Here is a 26,541-nt window from a genome sequence, read left to right on the forward strand (position 1 = left end):
TATCAATTGCCTTAAGTAAAAATGTAATTTGCTCAAAGTTAGTGGTAGACTAGCATTTAGTTAATTAACGTTCCTTTGGTAAATTATGTAACCTACCAAGTGCGCGTATCCCGTATGCAGTAGTCCCCGCAAATCGACATGACGCTAAGTCTAGAAATCTCAGTCGCTTTGAAAATCGAACAACGTTTTCGATCATCAGACAACAAAGGCTCTTTCATTTCTGGAGTCATCGACGACGCAGTGACAGCAATACGAGAAGATCCAGCAATTACCGCGAGTCAAGCCTCTCACCCCCTCTGCCTAACAGATGAATTACGCGATGGTTTAGCACAAGCTCGAGGTCTCTCTTTGGATGGAAAGCACGCTGAAGCATTGGAGACGCTACGGAAATTAGTAACAGAGAATCCCAAGTGGCAGGAGGTGCATGCGCATGATGCAAGTTGAAATTTACTGGAAATTGGAAATGAGTGTATGTGTGTTGTCTTGCTTGATGTTTAGGCTCACGAGTTGAAAGGTAGGGCTTTGGAGGGAGTGGGTCAACAAAGTGAGGCTGCTTCAGCTTATTTGTCGTCGTTGGCTTTGGATGTAGAGAATGTGGGCACCAGAGAACAACTGAATAAGGTGATACACGACAAATTCTGTCTGCTGCCTGATTGTTTGTTTGTTTGTGTCTTTTGTCTTTTTCGTTTTTCTGTCTGTCTGTCTGTCATTCAGCGCCACATCTACTAAATAATCATTGCAGACTGCTTAGTTAGACTTAAAAGTTAATACTGCACTTTTGCAGTTTGATTTAAGAATGAAAAAAATCTAACTGTCTGTCTGTCTGTCAGTCAGTCTGCTTGCCTGTCTGTCTGTCTGTGTGCCTGCCAAAGAACGTATACTGTGTAATCGCACTAAACTACATTTTGCAAGTGACCTTTGGGTCTGTTTGCCCTTTTGCCCTCTAATTTCTACATGTCTGTCCGTTAGTTTGTGTGTACAGTTCAAGTTGTAGTGCAACGAGAGCACACTATATGTGCCATTGTCAAAAACCACCAGTAACGGGTGAATGAAAAACTTGCTACAATGCCGAACGTATTTATGTGTCAGATCTTCTCTTCTTTGCTTCCATTTTCTGGAGCAGACAAAGAAGCAGATTTGGGCTTTATTGTGACCAAAGCAGTCGACATCTCAAGGCAAGCTCTCAAAGGTTGATCTTAGTGCAGAATGTGACTTTCATAATTACAGTATCTAATCTCTAATCTTTGATTTCAGACCTCATATATAGAGTCCCTGCTCCCGATCCCGATATGTAAGTTATAGGTGTTTGCTTAGACTGTATCATATATGACAGTAAGTTGTTGTATTATAGTCCTGAAGACAATCCGGAAGATGACATTCCAATTTATGTGTTGTCAGTTGCCTTCCCGAATGTGACCCAAACTTTACATATGTATGAGCAGCGATATCAGCTGATGGTTCGCCGGTGCATGGATGGCACGAAAGAGTTTGGAGTGTGTGAAACTTCAAACACAGAATCGTGAGTGTGTGTGTGTGTGTGTGTGTGTGTGTGTGTGTGTGTGTGTGTGTGTGTGTGTGTGTGTGTGTGCACATGTCATAATCTGCCATTCTTGTAATGTCATGTTGAACAATTTGTGTGCTATCCAGGTTTGTTCCCTATGGAACAACTGTAACAATCAACAAAGCTGATTTTAGTTTTGGCGGAGTAGTACAACTTGAAGCAGAAGGAACTAGACGATTCAAGGTTATTTCTCAATAGTTCTAGCTTGTGATTTCCCAGCCTGTATTTATGTGTTTTAAGGTACTTCGTCACAGTATGCAGGACGGGTACCATGTAGCTCGTGTCAAGTTTTTCTCAGATGTCAAAGAACGTGAAGGAATTGAAGGCAAGCAAGTGTATAAGTAGACATGTAGAGTGATGATGAAATGTGTACAATGATCAGAGCTGAAGACGTTATATGACGCTGTCTACAGAGAAGTTCGTGAATGGTTTAACAACCTCCCTTCAGATGTTAGGGTAAGTAATGCAATAATACCAATATCTATTGTAGATTAATTAAAGATGGCCCTGATATCAAACTGTGGAATTTGAAACAAAATCGTAATTAAATCACTATAGCAGCGCTGCCAACTCTCCCACATTTGGGACTCTTCTCCTGCCTACCCGCATTTGGCATCAAATCTCCCACATTCTGAGCATTGGTGGGCGTGCCTGTTCTGTGTAACCATACCCTTAATTAAGTTAATACATACTTGATATCCAGATATCAATGTCTATGTGCCAGCCAGCCCTTGTCTCCATCCAGCTCTTTCATACTTCAGTACAGTACTTGGTCACAATACTAACATGGAAGGAAGAGTCGGTCAGACAACAGGGGGAGGGGCTGGCTATCCTAGACTACCAAGAGTTGTATTGCTGGAAAAGCGATCAAAGAAGGCCACAAAACAATAGACTTTAGAGCATTCCAACTAGCCGTGAGAATGTGTATGTACCTCGATCGTTCATATATTTAATTATCTGGGCTTATATTTTAATAACAGGCAGTAGTACGTACAAGCTCTGTGTGTTTACATTTGTTGCACTCTCCTTATTTAAATTAAGTGTACTGCATTTACTTAATTAATGAATTAATTCATGGCTTTTCCTCCAACCGAGCATGCAAATATTTAAATTTTGATAATTGCTGCTCGTTCTAACCTATCAGAGCATCATTCTAACTGTTTGAATACACCAATGTCTCCACCTCCTCACTTGCATTCGGGAGGTGTACACCAGTTCCATGTTTATAGGTGCTCGGGATCTCAAGATCTGGGAATTTTCCCACACTGCACTTATTGTTGGAATTGGACTGTAGCTTTTAGCTGCTCACAGATTTCTACATGCCTTTATGGCATCTGTTCATACTACCACTAACATAGTTAACTATATATTGTTAACAAAAATATTGTTAGTGAGTTCACTGGGACAGGGATTCCACGTTTTGAAAGCAAGGTCACAATTTACACCATTAGATGTAAGGGACACAGTCTGTTCGGTTTCATTTAGGCAAATACTACTGTTCTATACTGTGGTGTGTGTGTGTGTGTGTGTGTGTGTGTGTGTGTGTGTGTGTGTGTGTGTGTGTGTGTGTGTGTGTGTGTGTGTGTGTGTGTGTGTGTGTGTATGCAGGATCACTTGACCAAGCATGTCAACGTCCGAGTAGTGTTGTAGAACTGACATTGAATTCTTCCTCTTGTGGGAAACAAATATTAGACTATTGCAATAAAAGCAATGAAGCTATGCAAGCAAACACCAACACAGTTATTAGTTATGCTATATTAATACGACTTTATGTTATGATTTCACACTTTGGGGGACTCTCACCTTTCTAATATAATATGATTGAAACCTCACATAACCAAAACATGAGGTTGCCACCATTAAAGAGTTCCACCAACAGAAGATGCATACATCTAGTTCATTTTTTCTTCTCGTGTTTATGCTACAGGATCGATTCAAAGAGAACCACGGCGACATGCCCCAGTTTGAGGAAGACCCTCAGGCTAGAGACGACGGAGCTGCGTGGGTATGGTGGGCATTCGGCGCCATGCGTGACCAATACGAGCCACAGGATATACTCAAGTCAACATCGCTACGACAACGGTTACTCAAAGTTCAAGACTTGCTCCAAGAACAGAAGCGTCTTAGCGAAATGTGTCCTCAGCAATAGTAGAAAACTAAATAAACTCAACACCATGGCTGATGCTACTACAGTATGTAAGTGCCATACATAGCATGCACAAGTTACTTAATCTTGAACCTTTAAAATACTGCGCTTTTCCAAATCCTCCATCTGTTTGAGCACATAGGCAACGTTGTAGCGCAGCTCATGAAACTTGGATACAGGAACCTAGATATTTCAATTTCTCAAAGTTTTCTTGTTTTACTCACAAAGTTAGTTATTTAAGGACTCACCTCAAAAGTCTTTATTTTGCCACTACTTAGTGTCATCTCGACTAGAACCGATGGCTCCAACACTCGATTCAAGGCACTATAAATTGTAAAAAAATAGTTACAACATATGGAGGTAAGCAACTGTATACTATAAACCAAGAAATTTTCAGTGGTGGTTTATTTTTGGTAATTTCGGTATTGACTTATGAGATACTGAAAAAATAACCGTCTACCTAAATTTTGTGTAAGGAGCCAGCAGCAATGTCTGGGAACATTGTATCGTCGTATACGGGACTTGATGCCCTAACTTGGATGAAAAAGTGCCTCAAGGCTGCTCGCAGCCAATGCAAGTCAGTGTACCTCGCCATACTTGCACGCAGTTCAGAGCCGTATTGCCGATACTGTAAACGAATTCTTTTCCTCTTGCTTGCGGCAGTCTCACATATAGAAGCATCAATCTCTGCATTTGCTGAGGTGCATGCCACTGTGTCAGTTTCCGTTTCCTCAATGTTGGGGTCTGGAAGGCCGGCAGTTCTTGGTATTGGTAACTCGCCTCTTAGAGTTGGATTTGCCTTCCCTAGCCATTTCAGAAGGCTTGTCATCCCACACACTTGCTACAGCCGGGCAAATTTTTCAACAACACACATGTGTAATATGTAGTAGCATGTGCACTCACACTCACACCTACTAGTAAGGTCGAATTTGTGATGTCTGCAATTATCTACTACAGTACTAGTAGTACAGGAACTGTTGTGCTGTACACACCAGCTGTGCTGAGCACAATTAGATAATACTTGCCATCAACTACTAGGTACTCCAGAGTTATTCTGTGCATCCACACAGGAGTTTCAAGCATTCAACGACTTCGACGTACCGAAAATTGATCGCTACCGAATGGAATGTTCAGGAAGTACCGAAATTCTTATGCTACCGAAAATTTCTTGGTTTACAGTAGTTTTCTACCAGTTGAAACAGTGTTTCCGCTGTACAATCACCATAGCCAAATGCTACATACACTACAAATAAAAGTTGCTGGCGATAAAATGGCAATGCCTCCTCGCCAATTTAGCTAGCTGTGACAGTGTAGCGTGTATGCCTTCCTCTGGATCAGATCTTGCAAGAACAGTTGATACAGTGCACTAACAATGGCAATTAGCACAACACATTGGAGCTCCAAGAACTAGGAGACCAATCTACTGCAAATGCTCTGCTTTTATCCTGTACTTAGTGGGCACTCTGTGCATACGCCTTCCATAAGAATCGAGACGCTTTTAAATTTTGGTACAAAAGCTAATAAAGATGGCACTAAACGCTTAAAGTCTGGTTTGTACACTTCGGCTTTCCAAGGTCATGTTCCTTACTTTGTGCATGACATGTGTCAAATTAGTACTGCATTTGTTGTGACAATTAATAAATGCTGCCTGTCTGTCCAATCGGGTTAAACTTGAATCGATAGTAGTTGTGAGATTATTAGCTACTTAACGTTTGGGTGATTCTTTCTTGGCTCTGAAATAAACTGCTTGGCTACAAACAAACTGTTTAACAGCCTCCTTTAGCCAAGTGGCTACTAATGAATATTTCCAGCGGAAACACTGGTTGAGATCTATGAAGCTGGCCAAGTGACATGTCAAGTGTTCTGGCTGTTTTAGAGTGTCCAGCTATGTAAACTATCAGCATGGCTTAGACATACCTGCCATATCGGATTATCCATCCCATGGGCAATAAATTATATTGACAGTATTGATATCAAGTAGTTACTTAAAACCACACTGCAACAATTAACTTAGTTCCGTTAATACTCCAGGTAAACTATTTTTATCCGTGTTAATTAATCAGCTGCATACCTTGTTGATATTGACACATTTACTCGCCAACGGAAAGACTGTAGGGTTGGAAGACGAACCCGGTGTTGGATAACCGCTTCGTTCAGATGCTGTCGTCTGTGTGACATCATCGTTACTATTTCAAATTGGGAGTCGTCTGCTAGTATGCATACCTGGGACCAAACACGGCCTTCACAAGATCAGAAATAAATTCTTGAGGTATCCCCCTGTCACAACAACAATCCAATGGTTTTATATAAATGGAAAACGAGTCGGCCACTGTAATCTAACTTGATTTCTTTCAGGTCTGCCTTGAACATCTAGAACAATACAGAAATATTAACATCATTACTTGACCGCAGTTTGGAAAGCAAATACACACTAGTGATAAATTCAATATCAAATTTAGTCACTAACAAACATGCATGCTATCCAACTAAACAGTAAATACTATTGAAACTCTATAATTTAGTTGTTCAATAAGTATTTTCCTTACGTCTGACTTGAGAGACGACTGTGGTAGCCTCAGTGCAGCTTGCAAGAGAACCAAAAGACCCGTATACACTGTTCTAATCACTTCCGGTGACGGGTGGTCCGATGTGAGAGCTGCAAACTCATCTTCACCGATTCCCTCGTTCTCCAGCGCTCGAACAGCAGCTACCCACACAATCACAGCATCATTTTAATTAGAACTATGCACGAAGAAGCTCAATTAGATCCAACCTTGAAGAAGTTTCCTAAAGAGACCCTTGTCGACAGATTTTAAATGAGGCAGCATGCTCTTCATCTCAATCGGCATACGAGCACCAAAAAACGGCGTCCGGTCAGACGCAGCGGCCCCCGACATCGCCATAACCTGCACTGCTGACATCTTGAGAGTTCAGAGGTCCCGGATGAACTAAACCCTAGCGACAAGTTGAATTCAACTTAACATGGCGGACACCGTGGCCAGGTGAGGCTCAAGCTGTACACTCAAATTTGTGTGTGTTATGACGTTTTAGCTGCCTGTTTATTTTGAAAGATGATCTTGTTAGCAAAAATGTAGAATAGGAGTTGCCCAAAGGGAGGCAAACCCTTATGTTGCAATTGGCCTCTGTTTTAGTCACCCCTATCAAGTCTAGGTGTCTTCAGAGAAGCCTTTTTCTGTTTTCGATTGTGTTCTCTTCAGACCAGAAGTTGTACTGAAATAGGCCGAAGCTCTGATAAGGTCACCTGACAGTATGGTCGAACACTTAGTGGGATTACATTCTCCTCATTGTGGGCAGACTGACTCAATAAACTGACGTGGCTGACGGTGTCGGAGACAAACTAAGTAGGTTGAGAGAAGGAATTAAGATGTTTCTTTAAGTAGTTTTGTAGTTAATTAGACAATCTGCTTAGGCTAGGCCTAGAGAGAGCTGCTATTTAGGCAAGTGCCCCGTTACAAGTTGGCTTCATAATTAAATAGAGGCTTTGTATTTGGTTTGATCTGATCAGTTCTTGCACTAGAGCGCTATGAAAACCTCTTTCTATAGTTGAAGAAGGGAAACACGTCTTTATACAGTTTTGTCCTCCTGGTGCTGATTTGTATGGCAATGTAATACTTGTTGTAATTACTAGTAAATGAAGCTGTGTTCTACTTGCTTCAGAGCTACCACTGTGTGTGTGTGTGTGTGTGTGTGTGTGTGTGTGTGTGTGTGTGTGTGTGTGTGTGTGTGTGTTGTCAAGGAAGTTGCTCAGTTGGAGGCCAGAGAATCCGATGGAACGATTTAGTGCTGAGAGACTGGAGGGATTGCAAACTTGAGAGGGCTTGCAGGATACAAGCACAAGATCAAAATGTACAGAGGAATAAAATCTGGACCACCACACAAGAAGTGAATTTCAAAAAAGAAAAAGAGAAAGATCGCAAGGATGAGCAGAAATGGCGATATGAAACAAGGCAAATAACATCAAAGTTTGATATACATTGCAGTTTTGATGGTTGTGGCTTGACTGCTGTAAATCATGTTGGTCTTGTAAACCATCAAAGTCAGAAACTGGTCAGTCCTTAACTGGCCAATATCAGTATTGCTATCAAACTTTGCTTCGACAGGGCCTCCACAACTGCGAGCATTTTTTGTTGTCAGAGAATTTCCACCTCTCAACATAGTCTGTAGAGACCTTGGCCTGCACTGGTCCTTATTGGAATGACTGCAGTGAAAGTGGTGTGTGTGTGTGTGTGTGTGTGTGTGTGTGTGTGTGTGTGTGTGTGTCTGTGTGTCTGTGTGTCTGTGTGTCTATGTGTCTGTGTGTCTGTGTCTGTGTGTCTGCGTCTGCGCGAGCGCTCGTGTGTCTTATGTTATAGTTGGCTGATGATGTACACAACCTCTTATAATATCACCTTGAATCCACCACATAATCCCTATTGAAAGCACCTACTGTCTTTATTTCTGATATCTTGCTGCACACAAGGCTGATATTTAAATCACCATGTAACTTACACTCTCTCTCTTTCTAGACCTTCGCGTCAATCATGGACTTCAGCCGAAAAACATACTCTACGCGTTCTTCTGTCATTCACACTGATGATGATCGTCTTGCCCATAGCAGCATTCTTCTTCAGTCAGACAGTCATCTTCGAAGGTCTCCAACCATACTTTCCACAATATTGTATGTTTGCCACACTACAATGTGAACTTAGTAGTGTGACGTATTGCCTATGTCTGAATGTCTGAAGCCCATCTCGTGCATTAGGTCTACTGGGTTTGGGAACGGCCTCCAGTGGAGTGGCCAGCGCTGTTGTGGCTGTGCTCGTTGTGCACGGAATCATCGCCTCCTACGTCTGGGTCGCTTACAAGGACGAACAACCGCCGATCAAGGAAGACTGACGCGAATGCGATCAGACGAGGTGCAGAGAAGACGTCGAGACGATGCCAACTCTCCGTCGAGGAACCGAGGCGCCTTTCTTAGATCCCCCTTGGGCAACTCTGCACGTGCCACACTTGTTCATGTCCGCCTACCTACCGCCTTGTGGTTAAGTATTTTAGTAACGAACGAACTGTGGTGTACATATATGTATCTAGCAAAACGTTGCTCTCACAGTGATCGTTGTGTTCTCGTCCGCGTCAAGCACCTAGAGAGAAAACGAAGCTTTACAATTACATGTTCCTCACCGTGTCGCCACGCCTTTTCCTTTGACATGGGGGAGACCCCGCCCATAGATCAAAACATAATCACGTTAGAACAGCGTGTGGCAGTTTGGTCTGCAAGCCGGCTTCGGTGAGGTTGCGTTTCATTTCGCTCGCACCGGTGGCGTTAGCTTGCACGATCTCAGCACACCCGCAGCCTCGTCCGTCAACAGTCTGATCGACAATGAAGGCGACATCATACTGTTTCCTCTGTATCCTGGCCGCTTGTGTGGGAATCGGGAGGTAAGTCGGTCGATCACATAGTAGGCGATGTACGAAAACGTATAGACTGTAAGCATACCGTGCGGTTGCACAATGCAGGAGCTACTGGTACTACGCGAGGAGAACGAGCTGCAACCGTGGCCACAAGTATAGCTACCGGCACGGCAAGTGTGTGGGTAAGTCCATCCATACACTCTGTTGTTGACTTGCTCGCACTCGCTGGGGGAGATTCACTCGCCTACTGTTTTGTGCCGTTCCACCATCGATACTAACATCACAAGTAACACTAGATCACAATAAACAAAAACGGAACACTAAACGAGTGCGCGAGTGATCGCAATTTTTTAGATACGCGGTCACACGGTCGGGCGCGCTCGTCCTTTGAATTTCTTGCGTCGAAATCCGCCGGTCGACGTCGTCCGTTTGCTCCGTCGCTGATGTGGAATATAATTAATTGACATATCTTATTACGAGCCGCTGATTCCGGCGCGGTTTGCGAGTATTTACAGACGAAACTGTGAAGGTGTTATCAGTGAGCGGTGTAGCGACCTCTGCGGGGTGCTGCGCAACTGGACGTCGAGATGCCCAGCTCTCCTCGGTCTGATCGATAATCTAAACAAATGGACGTCGATTTGCGGTGTTGAGCAGCGTATTCGACGATAAAAAATACAAAAAGTCTTAGGAACATGTCCAAAAGCGAATGTTAACCGCAGCGTGCAGATTTCCCGAGCGATGAAATATCCATATGCTAAAGTGCTGATCATGAAATCGAGCACTTGCTAAAACATTGTATTTCACATGTTGTGTGTGATTAGACATCAACGAGTGCGCTCAGCGTCTGTGCGATCACGGGTGTATGAACTATCCGGGTGGATACCGTTGCCTGTGCAATGCGGGATACTCGCTTGCGAGCGACAAGAAGAGATGTCGCGGTGAGTATGTGTGTGTGTGTGCTAATTGTTGCGAGTCGATGACAGGTTGTTTAGTCTGCTCGAGCGTGTTGTCTGTTTTGGCAATATGTATGTGTTCTGTGGAGGTTTCTGTGGGCGTTTACTTGTGTTGGGGTTCTGTGTTGACCTCCTCGGATGGTTTTGACTTAACACCAACATTTTCGTTCCTATCGTATGATCGCGATCTTCCCAACTCTGTTGATAGTGATGAATGCAATCAGATAAGAGATTTATGTAGGAGGCTCGTCTTGCCTCTCACGGAGAGGTGGCACAAGTCGCTGCTTGGTCTGCTTACCAATTTGTGTTGATGTCTCAGTTTGCATTGCTAATTTATGCGACCTGCAATGAAGATGGTTAGTGGCAGGTGGACACGCCTATTTGTGACATAATGAATTTGTCTGTATGATGTATAGCTGATGTTGTTGTGTATTAATTAGCGTATTTTTTGTGCTAGACACCAATGAGTGCTCGAGATCTAGGGGTGTGTGTCAGTACCAGTGCAGGAACACGGTGAGAGGATACAGATGTGTGTGTCCTCGTGGTCTCCAGTTGTCTTCCAACGGGAGGACTTGCAAAGGTTGTGATGGAAAGCAATTGAAATATATGTGTGTGCAAACATCCTGTGGCTGATGGTTGCTTGTGATGTTGCAGACATCAATGAATGCGAGAACAAGCATATTTGCCCTAGTGGAAGAAGATGCATGAATACATATGCAAGTCATTTGTGTCTCTGCAAAGCAGGCTACATCTACCAATTAGTGAGAGACAAGCTGGAGTGTGTGAAAAGTATGATACGGACCTGAAGGCTTGTGTTTTTTTAAGAATATGGTGGCTGAGTGTGGTGTGTATTTTCGCAAGGTGGTTTCGATCCCTGCAAGAGTGGCAGGCATGATTGTCATGAGGAGGCTACATGTACCACTCGTGGGTCATCATATACTTGTACTTGTAAAAGTGGATTTGAGGGCAATGGGCGACGTTGTTCTGGTGAGTTGAATTTAAGCTTCTAGTGCGGTGTTGTCAAGTTTCAAAACCTAACACAAGAAAAGCCACCAAACACTTCAAGCGAATCTGGAACTCAAATTATAGTGTTCAGACAACAAAATGCAGACAAGCTTTAATGTACCTTTTGTGTTTTGTAGATATCAACGAGTGTGATGCTGAGGAGGGAGAAGGCAAGAATTCTTGCAGTTCCGAATCTCAGTGTGTGAATACGAGGGGCTCGTATCAATGTGTCTGTAGCACGGGATATGTGGGAAGTGGTCGAGTTTGCCAAGGTGCACAGTTTGCTTGCAGTGTTAAATGAGGTGGTTGGTTTTGTTTGTGTCGAACTGATATTTTAGATGTTGATGAGTGCCATAAAGGGTCGCACGTGTGCAGCTCTCATGCTATGTGTGTAAATACCGAAGGCTCGTACACATGCTCTTGCCATACTGGGTTTGAGGGATCAGGAATCATCTGTAATGGTAAACTAGAATGGCCTACTGTCTAGTACTGGGATACGTATACTAAAGTTGATGTGCATGATATAGATGTTAATGAGTGTGAACGATCTCCTTGTCCGGAGGAGTCGACCTGCAGAAATACTCGTGGTTCGTTTACATGTCAGTGTGCCAGCGGTTATACAAGGACAGGGGAAGAATGCCAAGGTGTAAAGTGTATCCTTAGAATTAGTGTGGGCGCTATTCTATATTTACATTGTATTGGTAGACATTAACGAATGTGAACAGGGACCATGCCATGAATCAGCAGTCTGTACCAACACAAAAGGATCTTATACGTGTACTTGTCAACCTGGATATGAAGTGAATGGCGTGGAATGTATAGGTAATGTCTTGTGCAGATTTTTTGATTTGCTGTATTTGTAGTCGTTTTTATGCAAAGATGTCGATGAATGTACAAGATCTCCTTGTGATGCCAACGCAATCTGCACTAACACAGTTGGCTCATATTCTTGTAAATGCGCGATTGGATATGAAGGCTCGGGCATTACGTGCAGTGGTGAGTGGCTGTGTGATTGACATAAATATGTTTAGTGGTATAACGTTCCCTATGTTCAGATATGGATGAATGTGACCTGGAGCCGTGTCACCAGTTTGCTGACTGCATTAATACTCTGGGATCGTTTCGTTGTGCGTGTCGAGAAGGATATGTCGGTAATGGAAGAAGTTCCTGTGAAGGTAATCATTATGATCAAGGTGAGGTAGTTGTGAAAACCACTGTGATGCATGTATTCTGTTGCAGTAATCACTACACAACCTCCAACTGTACAAGATACTACAAAACCTCCAACTGTACGAGATACTACACAACATCCGAGTGTGTTTCCTACTGAGGCAAAGGATCTGCTCAGCGAGTTACCGGCTGACATTTCTGGCTCTGGTAGCAAAGTACAGTCAGATGGTATTGATGGTGACCGCACTGGTACCAATGATCTGGATTCTCTATCCAAAGCTAATAGTGACCCTGACGGTGGAAGAAATGATCCTGGGTTACTAGATGAAAATGTTCCTGATTTCTTTGAGCCACTGCTATCGTAGATGAAATGGACTGAGTCAAATTCTGTGAAGTAGGATTGCTGTTATGGCATGTACTGTACTACTGTACTTTAGGGGAGATAGGGGCAATGGATGACTTCGATGTGGATGCAGATGTGCTGTCTGTAGTCAGGAGATTGGTTACGTAATTAAGTGCCTAGTTTATCATACACTGTGGTTCTTTACACATCAATATGCACTGATAACCTGAGAGTTGTACTGGATGTGGATTTGTAATTCTTATCAATGTACATCTACTCATTTTGGCTCTGATGTTTATATTATCAGATCATGATGATGATGATGAGGGTATGCAAGTGTAGTGACTAAACTTTGCTGTGTTGACTGGAATGTGAACTTATTAGCTATAGTTTGAATAATTTTTGCCTCTAGTGCTCTTGTCGCTCATATACCCTGGCATGCGCTTTATCGAGATAAGTTTTGTTATCTCACTTTTGCTGAGCACTGAGTCTTGATTAAAATTTCTTTTCTAATTTAATTCAATTTGTCTATTAAATAATGCTACCAATCTGTTTAGAGGTATTAGTCGCGCGAGGTTTTTGAACTGCAAGGTAAAGGCGGGTTTCCGAGGCTGCTTTGCGCTTGCTCCGTTTCCGTGGCGATAAACTCGAAGGCTGACGATCCTGGGTTTTCTTTCAGGCGTCTTCTGCGCCGTCGTATGATGGGAAATGATCATACACTACCTGTTGCTCAGCTGAGTGAAGAGGAAAGAGGAATGTATGAACGTGAGAGAAATTATCTTCCGTCGCTGCATGTTGCTTCTTTTCTGGGCGACGAAGCGAAGATTCGTGGAGACAGACGATTGCAAACTCGAGACGTAAACAAGAGGAGCAGAATGGGAAGGTTAATTTGCCTTTTGACTTTCGTTCATCTCGTGTGTGTGTGTGTGTGTGTGTGTGTGTGTGTGTGTGTGTGTGTGTGTGTGTGTGTGTGTGTGTGCGCGTGGTGTGTGTGTGTGCGTGGTGCGTGTGTGTGTGTGTGTGTGTGTGTGCATGTGTGTGTGTGTGTGTGTGTGTGTGTGTGTGTGTGTGTGTGTGTGTGTGTGTGTGTGTGTGTGTGTGTGTGTGTGTGTGTGTGTGTGTGTGTGTGTGTGTGTGTGTGTGTGTGTGTGTGTGTTCTGTATTTGTCTATTAATTGCATGTCTGTCCATTTGCCTATCAGGTGGTTTCTCTGTTTGTCTGTCTGTTTGCTTGTCTGTCTGTTTGTTATTTGTTGTCTGTCTTTCGGTGCATGAACAGACGGATGGATGGATTGACGTGTATATGTATGTATTGAATATTTGACCTTATAACATTGATAGAGTAGAGAAATGATATCTTTCAGTGTTTCCAATCTTGTGTCAAATGTTTTACTAAAATATTAAATTGTATGTTTGTCTACCTGTCAACATCACGATGATTGAACACATACATCTCTTTTAAAGCAAGAGAATAGTTAGCACTAAGTTCAACATTAGGTACATTACGTTCTTCAAATCTTGCAATGACTGTCACATACTGCATGCATGTTTTCTTTTGCATCAAGATCTGTATCAGTCTGTGTTTGTTTTTCTGTGTCTTATCTAATATCTTTATTATAATCTGATTTGCCATATCTGGTAACTTTAGTGATGTAAAACAGCAGTAGACATACTAAATCAGTTTTATTTATGTCTCACTGCTTGTTTATAGGACTGCTCTTCAATACGCTTGTATCAGAGGGCATGAAAACATTGTAAAGTTGATGCTTCAAAGGAACGCTACTGTCAACAATCGAGATGTTGATGGTCAAACTCCTCTTTCAGAATGTATAAACCGAGGCTTTTATGGATGTCAAAAGCTACTGGTTGAAAGTGCAGCTGTCGTTAACCTACATGACAATGAACAACGGACACCGTTACATTTGGCGTGCAGAAGAGGTGATTTACAAACTGTCAATCTTTTGCTGGATAATGGAGCTAAAATGGATGTTCAAGATGCTGTAAGTGTATTCAGTGATGCTTGTTGCTCCTTTTTGTACTATTTTTCTGTCTCTTAATTTGCATGCCTCTATTTGTATGTGTCTGATTGTCTGAATGTTTGTCTGTATGTCTGCGTGTTTTTTTTGTTTGACATGTGATGTATAGTCAATGACTTAATTATGCAGTTTTTATTTCATATGATCAGTTTTGTTTGTATGATTTAGAATGGTCTAACTCCTCTAGCATTGGCAAGGGCAGGAGGTTACAACGATGTATGCTCTCGTCTAGAAAGGTAGCTATACCATACACACTCACAGCACATGTGGTACCATATACAACTCAGCTTGCTGTTTGTCTAGAAATGCAGCCGGAGAAGACGTTCCTGATGCAGCAGAGCTACCACGTAAGACATCACCAGTACTTTAGGCACAAAACATTTGTGTGCTTTTTAATAATTTGTGTGGTTTATAATATGTTGGCTGGCTGGTATCAGCATGGCTGTTGCTGCTCTCACTTTGTTTGAAGATTCATAATTTGTACTGCATTTTTTTGAATAAATTGACATGACCTTGAAGAACTGGTATTGGTACATTGTACAGTCACCATGGAAGCAGAGCTGGAGGGGCAGAGGGAGCAGGTGACCCCAACTTTGAGCAAACTCTGTTTTGTAATCAAACAGTGCAGCAGTCAAGCAACGAAAACCCCTAACTTTATGTACTCCAAGGTCCGTTTATGCCACGCCCTACTTGCGAGTCTCTTCGATCGCCACCCCTGGTCACACTTTGTTATTCTAATCGGACACTAACTTTTTTACAATGGCACATGTAAAGCTAAGTTGCAAATAACACAAAGGCCAGATGTTCAATTACTGATAATCCGACAGTCACCTTGGTTTGACAAACACCAGCAGGACAAATGTGGTTATAAGGAGGTTTGACTGTATAATATGTGTGTATGCTCTGACTTACCATGCTGGAGCCTACAAATTTTGTTGGAAATCTGGATGGTTTGTGTTGTATCCTATGCATCGATCACTTTATTATGTTCGAACACGATATTTAGACTATAGACAAACATCCCCTCTCGTCTATCTTAAAGGTGGATATCACTATGCACATGCATGCATGTAATATTGGTCTGTTATTGAACAGGAAAGACATTAGGCTTAGTGGTTTTGTGAATGGAAGTAATGTCCTATGAATTGAAGTAATGCAGGGCTGTAAACATATATGTTAACAACACATCTTGCAGACAGTTAAATCGAAATTTATCTCAATATACACGTAGTAGCACATTCCATATGTTGACTTACAGGTTTGTATTTAGACGTTCGAGTTTCCAGTAGATTGCATTAGTTTTGTTCACTAATTTATTGATGTTTCTAACACATAGAAATGCAGTTTGTGACAAACCAATTGCAATGTGTTTGCTGTATTGTATTAGGCACCTGATTTAAATTCAGCAATTTGCAGGAAGTTTATGGACTAATCTGAGGCAATATCTACTCATGCCAGTGGCCATCTTACAAATATTAACCACTTTGTCACTATGCCGAGCCGTCTGTTATATCACAGTCTGCTTCTAGTTTGTTATAATTGGAGAAGCAGCAGGAAGTCTACTCTTGTTTGCTTATGTGAGGAGGTCAGCAATAACCCACAATCCAACTACTAGTCCTGGAATGTGGACAAATAGTTTGCTCTGCAGGATGACTACCTCCTTTGGCTTCTAGTTTTGTAGACTTATACATATGGATTAAGGATATAGTGAATTGACTAAACCAAACGTTGACATATTGTAAACATTGTCAACATGGACTATACTGTCACTCACACTCAACTGTTCTTGATAGCAGCCAGTTGTGCAAAGACATCTGATAGTTTCCAGCATTTTTGGTCGGCCACGTCAGTTTGTAATAGTCATGCTAACATTAGAAGAAATGGTTTGCTTTAGTTTCTGCTGGTGTTTCCAAAGTGTGTTAGTCATTCTGGGTATAGTTGGATGTTATTGTAGTTATTTCTGTTACATGCCTGGTCATTATCTACAATGAAGCAACATAAAAGGATTTGCTTAAGGCTGTTGGCTTTGCACAGTGGGGATTTGCATCAGTCACAAATCAAAGATCCACTTGTATTATTAGTTATTACTCCTGTGTAACATTTACTGCTTCCTACAAGTATTCTACATTACCTTTTATGGGTACCTTTGCACTAAAATAGTTTAAGTACTATGTGAATGCCAAGTACGTTTGAAAAAGCTTAGAACAGTTGCACTTGTGTGGGTGAATGTTGTTACATATGAAAACACTCTAATATGTAATGGTGCCCATATTAATGATCTAAATTGGGGAGTTTGACATGGAAGTGGGCACAATACTGGAAGTTATACCAGACCAGACTTAGATGGTATACCTGATATTTTTACAGCATGAATACGCTACTGTATATATAGACACTAACAGTAACATGATTTTAGGAGAACTAAGCTACTAGTAGTGATACACATTTCCAAATCAATATTTTTGATTGAACAAACTTGTGCTTGACCTTTAGAGGAATGAAAAAGCCACACACATAGGTCATTTTTATTTATTATTTATTTTTATATATTTATTTATTTACGGGCAAGCAGTCTGTTTATGGCTATTCAGGTACCCTAGAATATGCAGCAGGATGTCTTGCACAAACTACTGAATTCATGCACGAGTCAAAAGTGCATGCATATGCAGTAGTAACATTCACAATAGTGGAGTTTTTAGCATGTGCACATAATCACAGAATATTACAAAATCTAATTTGGGAGCCAGTGTCATACATCTTAATTAAATTAAAATGATGGTGACGATGACGACAATCTTAATAATAAATAACATGAGTATTAGTATTAATAGTAATATTAAAAATGGTAACAATATAGTAACCAAGCATTGCAGTTTTGGATATTGTCTTTGTTTGCTATTTAGCTGCAGCAATTGCTGGCATTGGTACAGATGGTGACTATCTTCGGACAATTGCTGAGCAATCCCAAAGACGTCAGCACGAAGCAGCCAAAAGACTAGATCAGAAACGACGGGAACTTGATCATAAGAAACATGAAATTCAGAAGGAAATTAGACAACTTCAGCAGCGTGCAGAGATAGAAGAAAGGCATGTTCAGGATGCCAAAGCAGCAACAGAGATGAAACGAGGAGAGCTTACTCGAGAGGTTGAACTGATGGGTCGAAACTTGGGACTGGAAGAAGAGCTAGAGGCCAAAACTCGTCAACATGAGCTGCATCTTGAGAGTGAATTGAGGGCACAGGCATTAAGGTTTTCTGATGAAATGCAACGACAGCGTGAAGTAGAAGAAGAAAATCGACTTCAATGGCAAGGGAAAGTGAAGGAAGATTTGATGCAAGAAGTAACGGAAATGGAAAAGCACAGAGCAGCAATGGAAGAAAGACTAAGTCAAGATCTGGACAATTTGGAAACTAGGAAAAAAGAGCTCATTAGGGAACAGAAGCTGTGGCGAGAAGAGGTGGAGGAAGAGAGAAAACGAGACAGAGCAAACTGGGAGCAAGAGAAACAACAGCAGATAAAGCAGATGGAGAAGAGAAGTCGAAGATTAGATGAGAAGCATCAAGAGTTGGAAGGAAAGTATCAACAAAAGGTGGAGCAGTTGCAAGAGCAGTTGAGAGTAAAGGTAGAGGAGCTACATGACAGGGAGAATGTGATTCGGACTGAGCTAGAAATGAAGTTCTCTGAGCAGCAGAAAGGCTTGGATGAGGACAAAGATTGCCTTAGGCGCAGGAGTGAACAACTTGAACAACAGTTTAGTCAAAAGCTATCAGAAAAGGAGGCTGAAATGAGGCAACTTATTGATGATGAATGGGCAAGAGTTCGAGCACTGGAAGACAAACTGGAGAAGAGAAGATTTGAGGATGATGAGAGATTGAAACAGCGACAAGTTGAATTGGATAAGATAAGAGAAACTATGCAGCAAAAATTAGACAGTGAAAGGGATGCACTTGTCACTAAAATGAGGAACGAACATGAAGCATGGGTGGCTCGAGAAAAGCAGCTGGTCACAGCATTAGAGAAATCTCATTATGAACAGACTGCAACCAAAGAGCGACTAGCACAGGTTCAGCTGCAGTTGGAAAATGAGAGTCGACAGAGAGGCCAAACTGAAGAGAGAGCTCATCAGGAGATTACCTTGTTGAAATCAAAATATGACTCATTGGTTGAAGAGAGAGACAAGGAACGTTTGAAACTACAAGATACTCTAACAGAAAAGGATGAAAAGTATGCCAGTCGAGAGCGTGCATGGTTGGCAGAACAGCAACGGAAAGCAGATGATATGAAGAAACGTGAGGCAGAAATTCTTCGGCGGAGGCAAGAACTAGAAAGCGAAAGACACAAGCTAGAACATAGCTACTATGATAACTGGATGAAGCGTCGTCTTGCAGCTGAAGAGCAGCATTTGGAGTTGGGCACACCAGTGCCTGCAACATACATGCCAGAAAGGGGACCATTTCTTGATTTACCAAAACCAGTAGAACAAATAGCACGGTATTCAGTGGTTCATCATCAGCCAATGTCTAAGCAAGAAGAAATAGATACGAATGAGATAGACAAGTCACTTGGGGAAGACCTGCGGAAGAGTTTGGAGACAATGCTAGTTGATCATATGGCAGCTGTTGGACAGTGGAAGGCTGAGGTGACAAGTCAGTTAGAGAAGACACAACATGATAGTCAACGGCGAGATGAGCTACAAAGACTAGAAAGAAGCTGGGGAGACTTTGAACATCGTGTCACAAGTATGATCGGTGACATGAGACGAGACCAAGAGCAACAAAACCAAGTTGGAGCACAGAATGCACTTGCCGAAGCTGCAATGCAAAGTGAGGCAGTGAAAGCTAACATGTTGGCTCTTCAAGAGAAAGTGATTCAACTTGATCATCAGCTGTCATCAGAACAAAGCCGTGTGGCAGGGCTTGTGGGTCAGCTAAGTAACCAGGCTAAGCATGTTGATGAGCTACATGTTACACGAGATTTGCAACGAATTGAAGAGTCACTGGAACGAGTGCTAGAGCAGAGTCAACTTGTTCACGGGGAGATAGAGAGACAAAATCAGATGATTGAGCAGCAGAGGGAGGAGAATTTGCAACTACAACAAGACATGCTTTCATCCGCGATTCTGGAACAATCACCGGAAGAACAAACAATAGACCCCAAACATGAAGCAATAACAGAGAGACTACCAAGGACAAGCACTCCTACAAAACAAATATCTGATGAAGTTGATGAAAGAGGCTCACATTTGCTGATTGAAAGACATTCAGACAGGGTGTTGGCAGGTGGGAATTCTAGTGGTAAATCAGAAAAGACATCCAGACATACTTTGAAGAAATGTCAAGATAATTCCCAGCTATTGAAAACAAACAGCAGTGGTGAAGGACGTCAGCTGAAGCTGTTAACAGCACAAGGAAGAAAACAAATGGCAGACTCAGCTCACAGAATTTCAGGCAGTTCGAAAAGAAGTGTTGATGATAGTTTAGAAGGAGTATTTGTTGATTCACAAGAGGGCAAGCTGGGAAACAAATCTGCATGCCGTCAAGCTGTTAAGCAAGCACCTGTTGACATTAGGCAAACAGTCAATATTCAACAGAGAGATGAGGAAGATGAGTTGTTGCGGAATGACAGTGACTCAGATGTTGAACTGAAGGACTTACAAGCAAGCAGCATTGCTAGCCCTGAACCCTTTGAACAAGGACACGGAACCTCTGACTGGCATTCCATTACTGCAGCTGCCAGTGCAACAAAGCATCAACGTCCTCTTTCAACGTCGCCGCCTCGTTCTACACTTATTGGTAAATTGTACTTGGGTAGGTCAGCTAAACAGACGAGACCCTTTTCGGTTAATTCTTACTATCGAGTTGACTCTGAGCCACGGTCTGCTACAGCACCACCATATCAAACTCAGAGTAGCTGGCAACCACGTCAATCGCTTCAAGGTACAGTAAATATTGGAAATATTTACAATAATGATTAGAAAATTACATAACTAGGACTGATTGAGGAAAGGGTTTTTATTTTAGTATTTGCTGCAGCATTTGATTAAGTTGCTTGGTGGGTGCTGACTTTAGTTAGATGTAATTAGGGTTTAAATGTGACTGTGTCCGTTGGAGCAATTTCTCATGCAAACTGGTACCAATTTATGTATGTGTTATGCATAGCAACTTGTTTCTATTTAGATCACAAGTACTCTAGACAGAAGTCTGGTCAGTCTGTTGAAGACAGTCTTCTGATCCAGAGATATGAGATTCAAAAGCTAAAGTATGTGGCATGACAAGGACCTTTTTAGCAGTCGGACATATTTTGATTTATGTAGGTCCAAACTTTCGGAGAAAACAGAAGAAAAGAATGCGTCAGATAGAATACTGATGTCAACTAGAGATCAGCTGGGAGCTGCACGTGGAAGACTATTGAGGTAACATGTTAGCTACGAAATGTAAATTTTGATACAAGCATGATCTACCGTAGCTAACTTATTACAAGTTCAAGCACAACCAAAATTTAATGTGCTGAAAATTTTCTTTTAAATTTCATGCAGGGAAACTTGCTGACTGCTTAGCCAGCATGACTTCAAATATGTTAAGGTCTCATGAACGAGCTAGTGAACAAATTTGTATAGCGTTTTCTACCAAGTGCTGAAGTTTCTGTTACCAACCAAAGTAGGGAACAATCCTCCTTTATTTTATATTTCAACACAAGATCACACAGTTGTTGCAACATATGTTGCCATTGGAGTTTTATTACTGTCACCATATGAAAGACACATTAGAGAGTTTTTTATTGAACAACAAAATACACCAAATTGCACAAAACTTGGCAAATTTATTGCCACCAATACGTTACAGTTATGTAGTTTGCATGGAAGTGTATGTCTTTCTTGGCAGCAAATTAAATGTGGCTCATTTCTTAGATAATTTTTTTCTTGCGACAAGTTCTATTGATTACTGATTAATAAATGTAATATACTTTCTGTATGACTATTGTAAATAAGCATCAAATTGTTGTGGCTGCTGAATGTGTTCCTACATCAAGTTATGTCTTGTTCATATATTGGCTGATGACATTGTCTGATTTCTTGCGTAGGGAGCAAATGGCTCACTCCTTTTCAATTCGTGATCGTGATCACTTGCACAGCACTGTGCAAGAACTGAGTCACACAACCGACAAAGTATACTAGCTTGTGCATTTGTAGATACCATGTTTTATCTTACATGCTACTGTTTTTAGTCTGCAACTGAAATTGCTAATCTACAGCAGCTTCTCGACAGTTCCCAGCCAGTGTGACATATGATACTCCAGAGATGGTCTCTGCATCATCTTATTGCAATAACAGAGTTTATTGTAAGGTGAGAAGTAATAGCACTGTCGTGAAGACACTCGGACAGAGCAAGAGATGTTTAGATTGAAACTAGAGGTACCATGCATCTTCTGTATAAATAGTAACACGTACATAACCTCATGGTCTTTCAATGTGTATGTTCCCAGGCAGGCAGGTTTAACTTTAGTGTTTAGAGATCGGGATTTAGTTACATGTCTATCTAAAGCAAACTCCTGAGTTATACCCTGATGTGAATATGGTGTATTTACGCTATGTTTGTTCATATCTGACTGCTCAAACTTCCAGTAAGGTAAGAGCAAAACACTATTGTTTGGTGTGAAGAGACGTGACGCAAGGTCTGGCACTACTAAAGTATTTAGACTTCACGATACATTTTTGGCACACTACTAAGTCTAGTCTAGTAATTTAGTTCTTTGATAATTAAATGCATCCAAGGTTATCTGAAGTAGTGAACGAATTTAGATGTTGCTGAGACTTGAGCAAATAAAAAACTGCTTGATGTTGATCATACTCTTTGCTACCTAGTCTATCTACCCTTGCACTGTGTGGCTGCCCTAATAACTGTAACTGGACACATTGTGCCATCCACACAGGGAGATATGCTTTGGAATGCTCTCCCTAGTGGGTCACATAAACTCCTAGTACAAACAATAGCCTTTGACTGAGTGCTAGTCACACTCATAATGCTAGGTGTTTTCCTTCCTGAGCCAACCGTTTCCTGTCATTGTATTGTATGACAGTAGTCAGTGTCACTAAGGGTAGAAGCCCATGCCAAGTAAAACATCCGTTATGTGTTTATGTTACATAACCTATTAATTATTTTTCTTGATACCTTACAGTTTGTCTAAAGGAATACTACATACAAAAGTTATATCACAAAAACATGTCTTCCAAGTACTCGTCAAATTCATCCTCTTTAGTTTTATCTCCGACTAATTTGGCAGGTCCTGACCAAATACTTTTCTCCTCGCCAACATGTTTATCATTTTCATTATTTTCATCATCTAATGTTTCCGAATTTGAATCATTTTCAGTCTGGTCATTGGTTCTTTGTTTCTTTGGTGTAGTTTCTTTAGAGTGCTTTTTCTGTTTCCGCTTGCTTGCTGATTGGAAGTCTTTGTTAAGTAACCGAGATTCCTTACCAATACGTATTTGCTTTCGCTTGTGGTGGTAGTTCAATTTCCTTGCACACGATGGGCAGAGTCTCAACTTTACCAATGCATTCTTCCTCTCCCCTTGCTCCACGTACCCAAAATTCACCTCCCACGTAGTCAGACTGTCTTTGTCCTGACAACGACGTTCACCACATAGAAACTGGCCTTTTCCTTCAACAACTTCGCGTTCAACACGCCACCGTAGACCAACTGAATTTCGACTCCGTTTGTAATTTGACAGGTCGACAATACAGTATTCCTTGTGCAGCTTGTCATAATACTTTTTCGCTAGTCGCATCTCCCAGTTCTCCTCCGCACGCTTCTCGTCCGCTTCGCTCCACACAAACCGATGCTGTTGCTCCAGAACGTCATCATCAGTTCTGTCTCTAGCAGTTGATCTACTGAAATATTCGATGCCTTTCTTGCCCAAGAAATAGGTGTTCACCAATAGCTTGTGCCTGTCGTAAGCATTTAAACCCAAGAGATGAAAGCGTCTGGCTCTACCTTCCTCTCTATCTCTCTCTTCCCATGCCGTTCTCTTTGAGGGGGCCCTGTTACCGTGCTTTTCTCTGGACGTCTTTAGACCTGCTAAGGGGTCATCTCTCCATGTCTTTTTTCTGTCGCTCTCGTCCAATTCGGAGGAATATCCCCCAGAACCAATGAAAGACAAGTCAAAATTGTCCGCCATATTGCCAAATCCCGTATCTAATTTGTTGACTCGGTGGGTGCGCACGCGCGTGTGGGTGTGTGCAATCGCGCGCGTGTGGGTGTCTGTGTTAAATTGTTGCTCTCGTTTATCTAGGTAACCAATGCTCACAACAGAGAAAGTCACTACCTAATATGGCAAGAGTAAGATGAGCAGCTACTATCAATGGTTTTACTAGTCCTGGTACCAAAATGACAAAAATGACAAAACATAACTTCAAACTGACAGTCACACTACAGTACAATATGTGCGTACTCATAATGACTGTTTAAGTTAAGTTGTTTATTGATAACTATATCAACTTTGCGATTAAGAGTATACTGAGCAGACACTTTGAACACGACTACTGAAAACAAACTAAAATGTGACGTATAACAAATTTCACTTATCCATCTGACATTGAATCATCCTGCTCTGATCGTTTGTCGACAAAAGAATATTTCCTCTTTGCTCTAAAAGACCTGCGAGTGCACCACAAAGCCAAGCCAATAAGTATAATGACAAGAACCACTACTAGAACAGCAATTCCAGCAATTGTTCCCTTTCCAAGTGTACTGGAATCATTTGTGACGATCCTGCACTCATGAAGAAACTCTTCTTCACTAAGAGTAATAGGATCCATAAGCCTACAACAGAAATACAAAGATGACGACTTCATTTGTTGTTGTCTTAGTTATTCTAGAGATCAGACTCAGTTATAGCAGCATAACATGCCATTGATAGCATTTGATTTTGTTCCACTTTTAACTGGGTATGTGTATCTTGCACCTAGACACTGACTCACACTACACCAAATATTTTAAAACAAATGGAAAGCCAAAAATTTTAAGAAACTCAAAGAATTAAGTTGTTTAAATAAACTGTCCACATTTTATCAAGAGTGCAAGTAAATCCGGAACACCAACTGGTTGCATAGACCTGCATGGTATTCAACTATCAAGCATAAATGAACTGAACTACATGGTACCACCACCCAAATATGGTATCATTAATTAACAACGAACATCTCACTTGACAAATTTGTCCAACGGACATTCTTGCAAACATTGTGGAATAGGCAATAGTTGAGGCAAGTCATCAAGCTTGGCGGACGGTCCCTTGTGATAGAAAACTTTCACAAAGTACTTTCTGGGCATACAAATAACCCATTGCATAATAAAAGCAATTTTAGACATGACAAACAGATCTAACCCATTGTCAGAATACAATTCTATCATGACAATAGAAGCATATGGAGGTATCTCTTTGTCATAGACACCAAGACCACTTAAAATGGCAGCCACAGTTGTGTCATGCTTCAAACACAAAAATTCAAGTGTGAATCATAATTGATGTCAACGATCAAAGATGTCATGGTCAACTCAACTTACTGCAGAATAAACCAAGAGCTTCTTGGTGTGACTTTTCTTGCTTTCTCTTTTCTCCTGCATGTCAGTTATGATATGATTGATAAAAACACCTGGAGGATTAGCTCAAGATTTATCTGTGTCGAAATGTTGTGACTAGCATGGAATAAAATCACCTGAAGTCAGTCTGTTGATTTCTCTCCCTTCGAACATCTTGAATACGCCAAATGTTGACATATTTTTTAAAACTGCAAATGTTGTGTTGGTACACCAGGCAGGTAACTTCAGGCCATGTTGCAACTAATAACAAGAAAGTAAACGTTTGTATACCAACAACATGATCACATGCATCACACTTCACCTCACAAAAGAGTGGATCAACTATTTCATACACGTTGTCTGGATCTATGCTGTAGTCAACACCAGTGTATGACTGCACCGACTTTAGCAGTTGCTAAATTTAATACAAACAATTGCACGACTTTAAGTCAATGTGAGTGACTGGAACAAAACTTGCTTTATTCTCTCTCATTATTTGAAGCCAATCATCATCGTTACGCTTTTCTGCTTTCAGCTGTTTGTATCGTGGGCAGTCCATACTGTATGCTCGTAAGAGCTAAATACATAACGTGCATGTAGACAACAAAGTCTACAATCAACACCGTTACAGTGCATAAGGTTCTTACACTATCTTCTGACACAGGAACTGTGTGGATAGGAACTGGTTGCCAAGATAAGTTCTTCAAGAATTCCTAGAAGTAAGAATGGCAATTCATGATACATGTATCGACATTGACACACATATGCACACACACACACACACACACACACACACACACACACACACACACACACACACACACACACACACACACACACACACACACACACACACACAGTAATACCTGTTTCCCTACTGGTTTGTAGAATGCTGCCATTTGACTCTCGACGCTCATCAGTGTGCGATCGACATCTGTGCTTCGTATGGTTACCTAAGCATTAAAACTCATGCATGTGTGACGTAAACATTATGTCTACATGCTTCATGCAGCTTACTTCATCTCTCGAATACGTTCCATTCAACAGATAAGTATCACTTCCAAACGTCATGTAGCGATGTCTCAAATACTTTCCCAAATAGTACTGTTGTCTCATCCCTAACTGAACAATTAGAATCTAATTATCAATCTACACCACTACAGTAGTAATTGCTGCTTTGATTACACCATTGCTTCCATAGCAGTAAGCTGTCAGAAAACCATAACCGACTTGTTGCAAAGTGCCTATTATGAATTTATATGCCATTTGCTTCGAAACGTCCTACTTGTAAAACCTATCTAAATCATTCAAAGCAACTCTCATTTCACGCGACCA

At 41.4% G+C, this 26,541-nt stretch overlaps 7 protein-coding genes across 8 annotated transcripts in view; 4 read left to right on the top strand and 3 right to left on the bottom strand.

Annotated features, from left to right (window-relative positions):
• Nucleotides 1–115: 115 nt before the first annotated feature.
• On the top strand, nucleotides 116–3,710 carry LOC134190051 (LON peptidase N-terminal domain and RING finger protein 3-like). The gene is made up of 9 exons (XM_062658466.1): nucleotides 116–420; nucleotides 499–621; nucleotides 1,090–1,189; nucleotides 1,255–1,291; nucleotides 1,352–1,519; nucleotides 1,648–1,744; nucleotides 1,802–1,886; nucleotides 1,944–2,017; nucleotides 3,489–3,710. Exons 1-9 carry the CDS (start codon nucleotides 139–141, stop codon nucleotides 3,708–3,710), a joined length of 1,188 nt encoding a protein of 395 aa, XP_062514450.1. The 5' UTR covers nucleotides 116–138.
• Nucleotides 3,711–3,749: 39 nt separating this feature from the next.
• On the bottom strand, nucleotides 3,750–6,666 carry LOC134190052 (COMM domain-containing protein 5-like). Its single transcript, XM_062658467.1, has 7 exons — nucleotides 6,481–6,666; nucleotides 6,254–6,414; nucleotides 6,049–6,077; nucleotides 5,931–5,984; nucleotides 5,779–5,874; nucleotides 3,956–4,031; nucleotides 3,750–3,890 (listed from the first exon to the last, which is right to left on the bottom strand). Exons 1-7 carry the CDS (start codon nucleotides 6,626–6,628, stop codon nucleotides 3,789–3,791), a joined length of 666 nt encoding a protein of 221 aa, XP_062514451.1. The 5' UTR covers nucleotides 6,629–6,666; the 3' UTR covers nucleotides 3,750–3,788.
• An 18-nt stretch (nucleotides 6,667–6,684) lies between these two features.
• LOC134190053 (vacuolar ATPase assembly integral membrane protein VMA21-like) lies at nucleotides 6,685–8,820 on the top strand. 2 transcript variants are annotated; one of them, XM_062658468.1, is made up of 3 exons: nucleotides 6,685–6,709; nucleotides 8,234–8,385; nucleotides 8,470–8,820. In XM_062658468.1, exons 1-3 carry the CDS (start codon nucleotides 6,690–6,692, stop codon nucleotides 8,601–8,603), a joined length of 306 nt encoding a protein of 101 aa, XP_062514452.1. In that variant the 5' UTR covers nucleotides 6,685–6,689; the 3' UTR covers nucleotides 8,604–8,820. The 2 variants fall into 2 exon arrangements, with proteins under 2 accessions (XP_062514452.1, XP_062514453.1); XM_062658469.1 differs by having other exon boundaries at nucleotides 8,234–8,358.
• Nucleotides 8,821–8,972: 152 nt separating this feature from the next.
• LOC134189361 (fibrillin-2-like) lies at nucleotides 8,973–12,989 on the top strand. The gene is made up of 13 exons (XM_062657597.1): nucleotides 8,973–9,146; nucleotides 9,225–9,301; nucleotides 9,941–10,057; nucleotides 10,530–10,652; nucleotides 10,727–10,861; nucleotides 10,934–11,059; nucleotides 11,215–11,349; nucleotides 11,416–11,538; nucleotides 11,605–11,721; nucleotides 11,783–11,899; nucleotides 11,957–12,073; nucleotides 12,133–12,252; nucleotides 12,317–12,989. The coding sequence occupies exons 1-13, from the start codon at nucleotides 9,088–9,090 to the stop codon at nucleotides 12,610–12,612; spliced, it is 1,662 nt and encodes a 553-aa protein (XP_062513581.1). The 5' UTR covers nucleotides 8,973–9,087; the 3' UTR covers nucleotides 12,613–12,989.
• A 248-nt stretch (nucleotides 12,990–13,237) lies between these two features.
• LOC134189360 (trichohyalin-like) lies at nucleotides 13,238–22,305 on the top strand. The gene is made up of 9 exons (XM_062657596.1): nucleotides 13,238–13,473; nucleotides 14,301–14,589; nucleotides 14,794–14,861; nucleotides 14,929–14,972; nucleotides 17,529–20,561; nucleotides 20,802–20,883; nucleotides 20,939–21,037; nucleotides 21,706–21,790; nucleotides 21,850–22,305. The coding sequence occupies exons 1-9, from the start codon at nucleotides 13,289–13,291 to the stop codon at nucleotides 21,904–21,906; spliced, it is 3,942 nt and encodes a 1,313-aa protein (XP_062513580.1). The 5' UTR covers nucleotides 13,238–13,288; the 3' UTR covers nucleotides 21,907–22,305.
• Nucleotides 22,306–22,732: 427 nt separating this feature from the next.
• Nucleotides 22,733–23,808, bottom strand: LOC134189750 (protein FRA10AC1-like). Its single transcript, XM_062658118.1, has one exon. It carries the CDS (start codon nucleotides 23,801–23,803, stop codon nucleotides 22,835–22,837), a length of 969 nt encoding a protein of 322 aa, XP_062514102.1. The 5' UTR covers nucleotides 23,804–23,808; the 3' UTR covers nucleotides 22,733–22,834.
• A 100-nt stretch (nucleotides 23,809–23,908) lies between these two features.
• The window catches only part of LOC134190336 (uncharacterized), a 16,983-nt gene continuing 14,350 nt past the window's right edge, over nucleotides 23,909–26,541 (bottom strand). Inside the window, exons 16-25 of the mRNA XM_062658790.1 lie at nucleotides 26,224–26,328; nucleotides 26,073–26,159; nucleotides 25,854–25,919; nucleotides 25,685–25,783; nucleotides 25,529–25,621; nucleotides 25,344–25,467; nucleotides 25,192–25,280; nucleotides 25,013–25,116; nucleotides 24,833–24,949; nucleotides 23,909–24,447 (exon numbers count right to left, since the gene is read on the bottom strand). Coding sequence (XP_062514774.1) covers nucleotides 24,207–24,447; nucleotides 24,833–24,949; nucleotides 25,013–25,116; nucleotides 25,192–25,280; nucleotides 25,344–25,467; nucleotides 25,529–25,621; nucleotides 25,685–25,783; nucleotides 25,854–25,919; nucleotides 26,073–26,159; nucleotides 26,224–26,328 — 1,125 coding nt within the window. The 3' untranslated portion in view covers nucleotides 23,909–24,206. The remainder of the gene's footprint in view (nucleotides 24,448–24,832; nucleotides 24,950–25,012; nucleotides 25,117–25,191; nucleotides 25,281–25,343; nucleotides 25,468–25,528; nucleotides 25,622–25,684; nucleotides 25,784–25,853; nucleotides 25,920–26,072; nucleotides 26,160–26,223; nucleotides 26,329–26,541) is intronic.

This window comes from Corticium candelabrum, chromosome 14 (assembly GCF_963422355.1).
Source record: "Corticium candelabrum chromosome 14, ooCorCand1.1, whole genome shotgun sequence".
In the NCBI taxonomy this organism is placed as follows: domain Eukaryota; kingdom Metazoa; phylum Porifera; class Homoscleromorpha; order Homosclerophorida; family Plakinidae; genus Corticium; species Corticium candelabrum.